Source organism: Podarcis gaigeae (assembly GCF_964106915.1).
Source record: "Podarcis gaigeae genome assembly, chromosome: 10".
Lineage (NCBI taxonomy): Eukaryota > Metazoa > Chordata > Lepidosauria > Squamata > Lacertidae > Podarcis > Podarcis gaigeae.
In genome coordinates this window covers 48939691-48952693 of record NC_139686.1, presented here as the reverse complement: position 1 = coordinate 48952693, position 13003 = coordinate 48939691, and the positions used below count along the sequence as shown (strand labels likewise).

The 13003-nt window shown below is 41.0% G+C and overlaps 1 protein-coding gene across 2 annotated transcripts in view; it reads right to left on the bottom strand.

The window, feature by feature from the left end:
* Positions 1–904: 904 nt before the first annotated feature.
* Positions 905–13003, bottom strand: part of NELL2 (neural EGFL like 2) — a 111973-nt gene continuing 99874 nt past the window's right edge. For both annotated transcript variants that reach the window (XM_083699170.1, XM_083699171.1), the window contains 4 exons: positions 8311–8504; positions 7382–7558; positions 6047–6271; positions 905–1668 (listed from right to left, as the gene is read on the bottom strand). In XM_083699170.1, coding sequence (XP_083555296.1) covers positions 1618–1668; positions 6047–6271; positions 7382–7558; positions 8311–8504 — 647 coding nt within the window. In that variant the 3' untranslated portion in view covers positions 905–1617. The remainder of the gene's footprint in view (positions 1669–6046; positions 6272–7381; positions 7559–8310; positions 8505–13003) is intronic.

Below are 13003 nucleotides of genomic sequence, written 5' to 3'. Positions count from 1 at the left end.
TTGAATTATGGTGCTGGAGGAGACTCTTGAGAGTCCCATGGACTGCAAGTAGATCAAACCTATCCATTCTGAAGGAAATCAGCCCTGAGTGCTCACTGGAAGGACAGATCGTGAAGCTGAGGCTCCAATACTTTGGCCACCTCATGAGAAGAGAAGACTCCCTGGAAAAGACCCTGATGTTGGGAAAGATGGAGGGTACAAGGAGAAGGGGACGACAGAGGACGAGATGGTTGGACAGTGTTCTCGAAGCTACCAGCATGAGTTTGACCAAACTGCGGAAAGCAGTGGAAGACAGGAGTGCCTGGCATGCTCTGGTCCATGGGGTCACGAAGAGTCGGACACGACTAAATGACTAAACAACAAAACAACAACAACACCTTTACCTATATCTGATGATCACTCCTGCATTCCAGTCAAAGAATCCATTGTTGTGAAGTTCTAGCTACATTCAGAAGAACAGAACTCTAACAGCTGCTTGACTTTGTACCAGAAACTGTACAATCCTGTGCATGTCTACACAGAAGCAAGTGTACACTGGAGAGTGTATAAAGGATTTTAGAGGACTGGCATAAAGCTACAATCCTATCCACACCTCCTTGGAATAAGTTCAAGCAAATCCAGTGATACTTACCTTCGAGTAAGCATGCATAGGATTCTGCTGGTTTCCTCCACAGAGTTTGATCTGTCTATCAAACACAGCTGCTATCGAACCTCCACTGCAAAAGCCCCATTAAAATCAGTTGAAGTAACGGCTGCAGAGGTAAGACCTGGCAGAATGCACTATGTCAAATAATGGGAAAATTTGCCAAATGGGAAAAATTACTTACAACAATGTTAGCAAAAGAAGAGAAGCAATGAAAGAATGCATTCTGTAGCCCGCAACAATGACAGATACTCAACAGTATAAGGTAAGAGAAATATTTATTTAAATTTTGCACAAGAACGAGCTTATACTGAACAAATTTAATCAAGAGCTAAGTGCAGTCGAACGAGGAAATATAGATGACTTCTCCCATCAGACAATATTAAGTAGTCATGCCTGTGCATTATTATTATTTTTTTACAATAACTTGAATCAGTTTCTCAGAGCTGTACATATGTTGTTGCAACATTCAGTGTTTCCAAAAGATATCTTCCTTTTAAAAAAGATTTCTGGCAAATTCTGTAGTGAGCAATAAAAAATAATGATGATGTAGATTCAAATATCATTAGGCTACAAAATAAATAAATCTGTGGCCATGGATGAGGTGTATTTTCAAAACTCCAGAAAGCTTTTTACATTCTTGAGGATTCTGACACCTTTATACGCACAACATGTCAATTTTCCTCTAGTCCAGTATCTTACATAATGATGTCAAACACAGACTGGACCAGAAGTTGAACCTCACACCCAAACACAGGTTTATACATCTGAAGTCATTACTAGTCTTACACATTTCACCCAGAATGAGGAAAGTGACAGCTCATTCAATTCATAGCATTTCTGCACTTTAATTGGGAGGGGAAACTGGTCTTGCTCCAGTTTAGGCTTTATACAATTTTTGGTCTGTAAGTCTTTTGCAAAGGAAAAAATTCTATAGCCAGAAACTGCCTGCCTGTAATACATGGTCATTAGCTTCACAGTTCCTGAAGGCAATGTGGATCCACCGAACAACAAACATGCCCATTCTAGAGAAGACAAAGAAAAACAAGAGAAAGTGATTCACATTCATGCAAACAACTTTGTTTAAACAGAGTATAAGCATTTACACATGACTGCTTGGACACGTGCTGAAATACCAGCATTTGCTATCTAGTGATTCTGCATTAAATTCTTTCTGATGTTCCGGTGAAAATTAACTTAGTGGCTTTTTTACTTCTGAATGTCAACATAAAGAGAGCAATTTGAGTTCCCATCAGGCAATCATCCAATGTATTTGCATGGCAGAGGCAGATTCCACTGCTGAGCCATGCTGTCAGCAACCACACATTTGCACAGTGCAGAGTGAGGCAAATGCTGCTTTCATGAATGGTCAGCAGTTCCAAGGAGGAAAATGCCACACAAGCCAGCACTCTTCACTAATGTCAAGAAAGGACTGCATGAAAAAATAACACTCAACTTTCTTTGTAGCTTACAGTAGCCTTCCTTCCTTTTCACCTGTTTTACTAGCCAGAAGCAGTGTTCTTTTAGGAGATACCCAAGGGTTGAACTTTCGTCGTTGTTAAAAAGTGTGGCACTTACTGTAACAACTTCATGGTTGAGTACCGGCACCTATTTTTCTAGAGGAGGAAAACAGCACTGGCCAGAAGTAACTTATCCAAAAGCTATTTACAAGCCTAACTTAAAGCAGTGTTTCCATTAAATTGAATTGTGAGGTGAATGAAACTGGCGAAGTAACTTTTGCAAGTTCCCACAATTCATTTTAGCTATAAAGTACTGATGCGCATGAGATGGATAACCATGTCCAGCAGCTAATTAAATTGAGGTATTAAGATTGTAAATTAGCTTAAATCCGTTTGCTTTGGTTTAAATTGGACTGTATGTTCTAGGAAGCAGCACTAAATAAGCTTTCCCCCATGTAGCTTGGTTTAAATGGCTTGTGGATGGGGCCTGATTTCTCCCGATTATAAAGCCTAGGTCCACAATGCCTCCACCTTGCTGCACCTAAGCAGATGTGGGTCAAGGCAGCATCTGGAAGGCCCATCTATTGTATGCAACCTTGAGTTTCATGATGGAAGAAAGGCAGAACATTAAGGCACTAAATAGATAAATTTGCAAACATGGATTTGTGGAGCCTTTGGACCCCAAAACTCAAACTTAACTTACGTTTCTTCATCCGACACACATTTCCCATGAACAGAGGGAAAGATGTGATTGAATAAACTTAAACTATTCAAGAAAAGGAGGATAAAATTGTTTCTCCTTCCCTTTCCCAGTCTGGTTCTCTTACAGTACAGAAGGTTTAAAGTAGGTGATTGTTCAGGAAAACAATACCAAAACAAAAGCAAACACATTTTGATAAAGTCACACACTTGAAAGGACTAAATGCAATTACATGTCAATTCTGACTATATTTACTTGCTTTCAGTAGACGTTTGGTGGGAACTACATGCTTATCTTCATATTGGGATGCAAGTGAAGAGAGAAACAAATAGTCTCTCTGTAATATTTTGGCACATTTAGCTGTGTACAGTGGCGGACCTACATTTTTGTGGCCCTGAAGCTTGAACAGTTATGGGGGCCTTTTTGCAACCAGCAACAAGGTCTGGCTAACCACTGTTACTCAATGGGGTTGTTCCACGACAATTCACCACACCATTGCATCATCTGTGCTACTGACTCTCAGACTTTGGGGTTGTTGAAATATATACAACAAAGAAGTAATCCATTTGAGTCTTGTGACTCAGATTGGGTCTACTAGACCCAAAAGTTTTAAGCAGTGTGGACTTAAGTCACTTCTGGAGCCTCTCCAGGATTAGGGACCCTGAAGTTTAAGCTTCACCATTTTTGCAGCAGATCCACCCATCCCTGTATAGTGACATTTTCAAGTTATGAATTTCTCTGCTTTCTTATCATTGGCTGCTGGTGGTGAATGTGGAAAGACAGACTCCATGATGCCAGAACACTGAGGTGTGCTTAGACATTACAGAAGGAAAGATGTTGACATGAGGTTGCTGGTTCTGGTGGCAGTCTCATGTTAAGAACATCACATAGTTACTGCCTTTATAAACAAGTTTAGCCTACGGTACCTGGTATACCCAGGTGGTCTCCCATACAATTACTAACCAGGCCTGACCCTGCTTAGCTTCCGAAATCAAACGAGATCGGGTGTGTTCAGGGTACAAGTTTGCTTAGAATTGCATTTGGGCAATTTGTTATTTTATTTTCTTGACTTGCTGTAGAAAACCATGACAGCAATCCTGCTGCTCACTTTTTCTACTTGCATTTTTAAAATGGTTTTGTGCTTAAAGCTGCTTCAGCCGATGCTCGGCTTTTCTGGATTCTTAAATGATTATATGTAAACCTATTTTGTTGTAGCTTGGCTACAGAGGCTTATCCTGCAGCTCTGACCTTCTGTGAGATGCACTCTATTAATGTACAGAGCATTAATGTTTCATTTTTTACTGTATACACAGTATACCGTACTATTAGTCTAATTTGAATGACCTTTTTGGATTGTTTTAAAATTCAGGTGCCAAAATGCTTATACCATATGTTAGGCAAGAAATAAGCACAGATTCTGCTTCAAGGATAAAGTGGTATATTATGATTTCCAGTGCATCAACATAAAAAAAAACCCCAGCTGCTCTTTCATTTCACATATTCTTCCCCAGCCATTCCCCTGTGTTTGTGGTTACAAGGAAAAATAAAATCTGGGTGTATGCTGATAAATCCATAGGGTAAACAAAAAAACAATTAGTCCACCCCTAAATTTATTTGGGAACAGATATGGGATGGGTGGTCCCTGGGTCACAACATGGGGGCCACAGATGAACACCCCCCCAATGGTGGGTCGGGGAGTTGTGCACAGTCCTAAAATTACAGCTGAGTTTTCTTTTCATCCACTAAGCTGCAATCCTATAGACAGTTACCTGGAAATCAGCTCCATTGAAGCCAGTAGGAGTTACTTCAAAATAAGCATGTAAAGGCTTACACTGTTAGGTTGTGATCCTGCAACCCATTACTTGGAGCCAACCCCACTGAATGCACGTGAGCTACTTTCAAGTAAAGCTGTGCAGGCATGGATCATATGGATGACATAATAAGACTGTGGATGTTGGGAAGAGGAGGTGGTAAATGTTCCATTTATCTAATTCTGCTTTATTGGTATGAGTTAAGAACATAGGAAGACCCTGCTGGATGAGGCAATAACCCATCTACTCTAGCATGCTGCTTTCATAGTGGACAATGAGATGCAGGACTTGACTGCAACCTTTTCCTCATTTCTGATTCCCAGCAAATGGTATTCCAAGACATCCTCCCTCCAACCGTGAAGGCACAACATAGCCATGAGGGCTAGTAGTCTTATCATTCATAATCTTCTTTTTTAAGCTATCCAAGGTGGTAAACACCACAACCTCCTGTGGGAGCATCTTCCATACTTTAACTACATGCTGTGCAATTTTGTCTACTCTACATCTTCACATATTCAGCTTCATTGGAAGTCCCGGAGTTTTAGTGTTATGAGAGATGGAGGGAAAAAAATTCTCTATCCACTTTGTCTGCACCATGAAGAACCTTATACACCTTTTCTCTAAACTGAAGAGCCCTAAAGGTGGGGTGGGGTGTAGCAGGTAGAGTACTTGTTTCGGTTCAGTGAGAAAAGTAGGAAATGCACTTTACATCACTTGTATAAATGAGAACAGTTTATTCCAGTCCCTTTTTCTTAACTATTTTTAGAGGCTGCAAGAGTCATGTCAGCATATCACTGTGCGCCCTTCTTCTTCAGATAAGTGTTTCTTGTTGACCCTGAGGAATACTAAAGACCCAAATTATCATGTGGATTCTGTTCCCTTCACTTTATAAAAACAAGGAAGGAATGGCTGTATTTCCATTATTGCCACGACAGAACATGAAAAAGTGTTTGATCACCGCAAAGCTTCAAGATTGTCTTGGGTAATTTTCTTCTCTTGACAGAAAATACTTTTTTGGGGGGAGGGGAGGTGTAGAAGGTTATAGCCTATATGAGAAATCGTTTGATAGTTTAAATATCTTCAAAATACCCCCCAAAAAACTGATAACAGCAAGATCAGCAATCACAGCTGAGCCAATATATTTCCATAAAAAGTATACCATATGTAGATATATAGAGGGCTAGATAGCTTCAAGGTCAGACAGTGCGTGGACTTTGAGAATTTTGCCTTGCTGGTACATCTAAACCATTATCCAGATTCTTGAATGCTCCTGTCCCCCTGGCAGAAAAGAATGATGTCAACAACACTGAATGATTTATGTTGCAAGTGTGGAAAGAGACATCCCAGTGACTAGATGAGATGCATCAATATTTATAAACTGTAAGGCCAACTAGAAAAGACCCTTCTACAGCTTGATTTAGCTCTTCAGTACCTTGCACTGGCAGAGGGTGCATTCTGTGCCATGCTTGATCCAAGAGGACCCGGTGAAGCGAACCACATTAGTTTCATCCAGACAAGTCTTGGTGATATCGTTCCTAATGGTATCTGCTTGACAGGGGTCAGTGACGCAGTGAGGGCAACATTCATTCTCAAGGAGGGTGCTGAATTCACACTCCATATCTGGACAAGGCAAGGGCCAACAGTCCACTTCACCCTGCTGTTTTTTTTTAAAAAAAAATGGACAAAGGAGCATTAATTCTACGTTGTTATATCATCATCATTCATATTATGTTAAGACACTATGATACCATCATAAAAAGGGACAGGGAAGCTTGTTCAGGCTGAGGGCCATGTTGAGTGCTGCTGGGAGTGCATTTTCCCACTAACCTGCCAGAAGCCCCATTGAACACAGTGGGACTTCTAACAAAAAATGGCAGAGGTTTGTGATGTGGATTTGTTTGCCATTACTAAAGGCAAGCAATGGAAACTGAATGATAAAGGATCTAGCTCTGAGAAAACTGGGCATGCTAAAGTCACATTGATTTCAACAGAGTTAAGCAGTGAATTGTTCATGTAGTTCCACGGATCTCAAAAGGTGTTAAGCATGTTTTGAATTGCACCCTGTGCTGGGGAAAAACTTCTTTCCGTGATAAGGACTCACTTTCAATAAATATTTGCAGTGTACTCCTTGGGTTTCAATTATTTCAAGCTGCTCTTTCAACCGTGATTGGTAATGAGGCATTATTTCTATTCCCTAGATCTATTTTTTTTACAGTCAAATATGAACAATAGATTTTCATGCTGTGATTAGATGTATCTTCAAGTTACAAAAAAAGGAGATCCCAACTAAACATCGGGGGGGGGGGACTTTCTGACAGTAAGAGCTGTTTGACAGTGGAATGGTCTCCCTTGAAAGGTTATGGTCTCTTCCTTCCTTGGAGTTTCTTAAGCAGAGGTTGGGTGGCCATCTGTCATGGATGCTTTGGTTGAGATTCCTGCATTACAGGGGGTTGGACTAGATGACCCTTGGTGTCCCTTCCAACTCTAGAATTCCATGATTCTATCTACAGTCTGAAATTTTCAGTCTCTGATCAATTGAGCAATAGAAAAATTTAATTTCATTTTTTGAAAACTGATTGAAACAAACATGCACAATAAAAGAACAATTAAGGCAGATGTAGCTCCCGGCCTCTAGAGTGAGATGAGCGCACAACCCTAGAGTCTGTCAAGACTGGCCCATACGGGCAGGGGTACCTTTACCTTTACCTAACTCATAATGATTGCAAATGGTTTTGATTTAATTGTCTATTGTAGGAGGAGGACTTACCAAACAGCGGCATTGTTGACAATTTTGAACCCAGGTGTCTCCACTGTTGTATAAGATCTCACCGCTTTGATGTAGACACTGACTGCTGAGCCTTGGGTCACATTCAGGGCAGCAGAATAAGTCAACTGTGGGGTTCTCACAATCACATACCATTCGCCGGCACATTACGTATCCACTCTACCGTTGCAAGACAGAGCAGCATGCAGTAAAAATTAGAATCAGCTTGCATAACTATGGTGAGGGAAGTGAATAACTAACAGTTTGCGAAGCTACAGGACTAGTTTAAGAATGGGAGATTCAGGGAAGTCAAAAGGAGGAAATGCTTCTTCACACAGTGAATAGTTAAACTATGGAAAGCATTTCCACGAGATTTGGTTTAAAACAGGATTAGACTAATTCACTGAAGGTAAGGCTAAGTTCTACCTCCACTGCCCCAGAGCAACAGTCACAAGTGAGGAGGGTGCTGCTGCATGCAACTAGAGAGGCCTTTTGTGTAAGTCTGCAGGGTTCTTCTTAAATTCTCAAAGCTAATTTAAAATGAAGGAAAGGATTAAAAATGTGTAATATTGTGCACAATTGACAATATAATGGTTCAAATAAGGATGGGCTATGTTCTTTGAATATAGTGGGCTGGATCCAGCTGTGACCTTGCTCTAGCAGAAAGAGCTACTATTGGTGCAAATTGTGGCACGTGAGTTTTGCCGACAGCTCCTCCCACCTTGCCATCTGTTGGAAACAGGACATTTGGGGCGAAATTGATTATTTTTCTGCCTCAGTAAATCGGCAGTGGTGACTTAAGCATACCACCTTCATCCCTCGGGGGGGGGGGGGGAGGAGTGAACAAACTATTCTATCTTCAGTTTCCTCCTTTGCTTTTTCACCTTCTCCCACCCCTCAAAGAACCCCCTGCTAATGCTGATCAGACTTACCTGGCAGGAGCAGACAGAGCACCTATCGTTCTCCAAAACCCAAATCTGCCCATTGTGTTTAATTTTGCCTTCGTGGACACAGTCACCTGTGCAGTTCTTCCCATGGGGACACCGGCAGTCATAGCCACCATCCAAGTTAAAGCAAATGGTGTCATTGGCACAACTGTGCCTTCCTGTCGCACATTCATCAATGTCTGCAAAGAAACAGCCATGAACTGATTTTAAATTAAAGACACTAACAAAAACTATATAGTTGATAGAAATTATCCTCGGCCATTAAGCCTCAGCTCCATAGTAATATGCATTCAAGTCTAAATTCTTCGTATTACAATTTACACACCATTAATTACGTGAGTGGAAGTTCAAGTGCAGAGCCTTACCTACTGTATATTAAGCAAGGAAATTCTTTTATGAACTTCCAGATGTTAGCTTTAAGTACTGGGGCAGTATTCTTATTCAATCTATCGTACCCTTGGATTCCAACTTGCTGAGGTTCAAATTCATGGGTGCCTTGAAGTGGACTGGGCCAGGCCAAAGGGCTACTTGATTGCTAGCCCAATATGTGGGGCTGTTGGGAGAAGAACTGTTGAGAGTTCTTGGAGGCAGCCCCAACCTACATTGCAGAATTGAGGACCCATGTGGCACTGGAAAAAGCAGAACTGCCAAATACTCAGATAAGCCTTAAGTTTGCATGTGGCTTGTAGACCCAGACTGAGCTCTCTCTGCCTTGCTGGTGCAATCTACAGCTGGCATACCTTCACTGCATCACAGCATTCACCAGGGATGGAGAACCTTCGCCCTTGGCTACATTTCCAATCAGCCCCAGGCTGCATGGCCAATAGTCAGCGACCATCTGAAGGGTCAAAGGTTCCCCAATCCTGATATACACCTTGCTCAAGCTGGGTGAGTAAGGCATGTGAGAAGAGAATGGGTGCTGCTGTGCCTGTCAGCTAGCCTCATTTTCATCATGCAACAACCTGATATGGATGCCAGCTTTGCCAGCATTGGCTCCAGGGTGGCTTGCAACTTGGAACCATCCTCAGATGCTCTTCAGGTACACGGATTATGCTTTTATGGGCTATGGACTATTTAAGCAAGAACAAGATGGACTTCAAGGACATTGTTAGATGTGATCAGCACAAGTTCTTCCTTGTTATATCTTAAGATTACTTCATCTAACTTTTCCATCAACTCCTGCCTTGTTGAGTCTCAACTTTAGGGACAACCTAGTGTCTGTTCTTAGTGGAAGCCTGAGGACAACTCAGACAACTCATACTTTTAATTACAGCTGTAAAAAGTGGCATTTTCAGGGTGGCAGAGCAATAATGAGAGAACTTTGCTGATTAAACTGTATATCAAGTTTATTTAAGTAGATTTTGTTTTAGTTTTTTTAAAAAAGCAAGCAAGCCAAGATCTCACAACTAAACATATTAAGCCAAAACATACAAAACAGATTTTAAAGATGATATAACAAATATGGACTATGGGTAATAAATATGCTGAATCCTTTAGAGCTAAAATCAGACCCTTGTGAGGAAGCAGCCGAGTATACTGGCCCCAGGCCTCAGAAGGCTAAGCTGGCTGGGGGCCGCCAACAGAGGCCTGCCAGATTAATGCTGTCATGCCAAGAATACCCTGTGCCTCCCAGCCAACTGGGGACCTAATGGGTGGAATGGCCATGTGCAAAATGTATGCACTTACAAGGCTTTGATAGTAAAATCCAGACCTGTGTCACCAGTTCAAATGAGGCAGTGGCACATCTCATAGACAAGACTCACACACCAGGCCTCATATAAGCTCTGCGCAGGCCTGGCTAAACTAGTAGCAGGATATCCATGTATTTACAAATTAATGTGCTTATATATTCTCTCACACATGCTGTCATTTGCTCTCTAGAGGTGGTCCGACTTCGAGTTCACAAAGTTACAGAAAGTGAGTTGTATCCCATTAAGTTTTATTCAAAGTAAACCCATTGAAATCAACTGTCCTAAGTTACTCATATTCATTAATGTCAGTGGGTCTACTCTGAGTAAAGCTAACACTGCCTACATCCTGAAATCAGCAAGATCTTGGGATCTCCCTGGTTGCATTCATTGCTTGCAATTTTGTCTAAAAGAGAAGAGTGGTAAGCAACCTTAAAATTTCCTTAAACTAGCATTCAGGAAAGCCTTTGGGTTGCAGGCATGGAGCGTGTGCTACATTTCCTAAATATTATCTTTTAATATGTATTAGTATTATTTTAAATTTTAATTGTTTAACTTTAATATTTTGCAAGCTGCTGCGTAATACATGGTTTTTGTTTTTGTTGTGCAGGCAGACTGGGTTGCCATGTGCCTACGGCATTCTGGAAATAAATATTATGAAAATCGGCAACAACCAAAAAAAGCAAGGAAATAGACATGAAGCCTGCACAAATGAAATACACATCTGCATTATTTAGCAGCATCAAACTTTCAGCCGTTATCTGCAAAAGTGTCGCACCACAAATCACCCATCCCTGCAAAAATCTTGCTCTACGCTTTGATTTGGGACTGGTAGCAAACCACCATAAAGAGTGAGTTATGCGGTTGACATTTTGTTTACAGCTGTAACAGGAACACCAAGCCCCATAAAATACTGAGAATGGAGGGACCAAACAGAGTGTCAATTATTGCTGCACACAGCAAAAGGAAGGGAGAGAGTGGGAGTTGGAGCTTGGAGTTATCGTTAATTCCAGGCACCAGGTGGTATGTCACTATTATCACTCCCATGTCATTTAAAAATGATACATTATATAAATGCATTGCAGCTTCTACCTCACAGAATTGTGCTGTGTTTCATTATGTACTGCCATGCTATGTAGAACATTTAGCCTTATTTTTTCCTCTGTATTAACAGACTATATGTGTATAATATGTGCCAGCCAATTTGTTTCTCTCTGTTATTTTTATATAATATGGGGACAATATTTTGCACCCCAGTCCTAGCTTTCCAATCGTTGCTTGAAAGTAAAGCTGGTTGCTTTCAGGTTTTTCCCCATTGCTATCCCATGATGGAAACAATCCAATGTCTTGAATCTGGATATGTGTGATAGCCCTGCTTATCCCTTCCGCCTGAAAATTAACCTTCACCAGAAGAAGATACATAACAGACATTGCTTCATTCTGACTTTGAAGGAAAAAAGAATCTCCAAGAAGAGAAAGAAAAATCCACTGGTAGACCTTCAAAGATTAATCTTCCTTCTGTATGATTATGTACAGAATCTGGACAGTCAATGATACAAAAAAAAAAAAGTTAAGAGAATTTTTGAAATTTAGGTTTAGAGAAAATAATATCCCCCCCACCCGCAACAATTTGGTTTTAACAGACCATATCTGAGCATGCTGTGTTGTCTTCCTCAAATACATTTCAACCTAAGCTTATAAATAAATACGACTGGATGTTTTGTTTTAGAAGAGCAGCAGCTTAAAATAACTGCATGCCCACTAACCTGCTGTTCCATGTAATGCCATTTGCCACAGCATCTAACGATCGCTGTGTTTCTAAGCTTGAAATACTGTTGCTCAAATTGCTTTTTGCTAAATGCAGTAGTTTCTACAAGCTGCAAAAGCAGCATAATATTACCCCACGGGTGGCAGTAGGTTCACTGTGCGATAAGAGGTTTCCTTAAAATGTATATTTATTATTTACAGCAAAAGAGGAAGTACATAAAACCAGATGGTTTTTACTCAGAAACCAGTAAAATTTGGGAGTGATTATATGGCTAGCATTGCATCTGCAATCTACTTCTCTCTTTCTGTCTCAGACTGAGAAGTCAGCAGTGGAAGAGGTGAACCATACCTTCATCATTATGGTTAAACAGAGAACACAAGTTAATGCCTTCCTTGCCTTTTAGAGGTACAATTCTTCAGATCAACCCTAAATGCACATAGACAGTAGAATGAACAGTGCACCTTCTAATGGAGGCATTACATTTTAATAGGGCCCATGTACACAAAATAGCCTGCACAGTTTCCTTCAGGCATAGGTAAACTCGGCCCTCCAGATGTTTTGGGACTACAACTCCCATCATCCCTGGCCACTGGTCCTGTAAGCTAGGGATGATGGGAGTTGTAGTCCCAAAATATTTGAAGGGCCAAGTTTGCCTATGCCTGGCTTACTTCATCAGTTCCCAGATTTTTTTATCAGGGATTCTTACTACATAATCTGAGCCTGGTCACGCATTTCATGCCTTCAGACTGTATTTGAGCATACAGTTCTGCATATTGTAGCTATCTGGAGACAGCAGCAGAGATGGGGCAAGTCATTGGGAGCCACCATCTTTCTTTCCCCAGTTCTAGCCTGGAATGGGACTACAGTCCATCATAATATGTCATTCCCAATGAGGCACTGTAATAGAACATGGCAGCTCGCTGAGTGTCATTTGCAGCTTCAGCACTGATGGAAACAATAAGCTGTTTTTAAAAAGAAGAAAACAATGCAACAATACCTCTGCCAATTATTCTAATAAGCCTGAGCCCACCATTCTGTACCATTTTTAGAATTCCTCCTATCTCCCACACCTGAGGAAACTGTTGAATTTCTGCCCAGTTCCATAGTTTCTGAATGGCTGATAGGAACAGGCTAGCGTTTCTGGTTTAGCACTAGATAGAACTAAGAGTTGTATTCAACATTCTCTTGAGCTTAGTGGACAGTGAGTTTTAAAGCTGCGCAA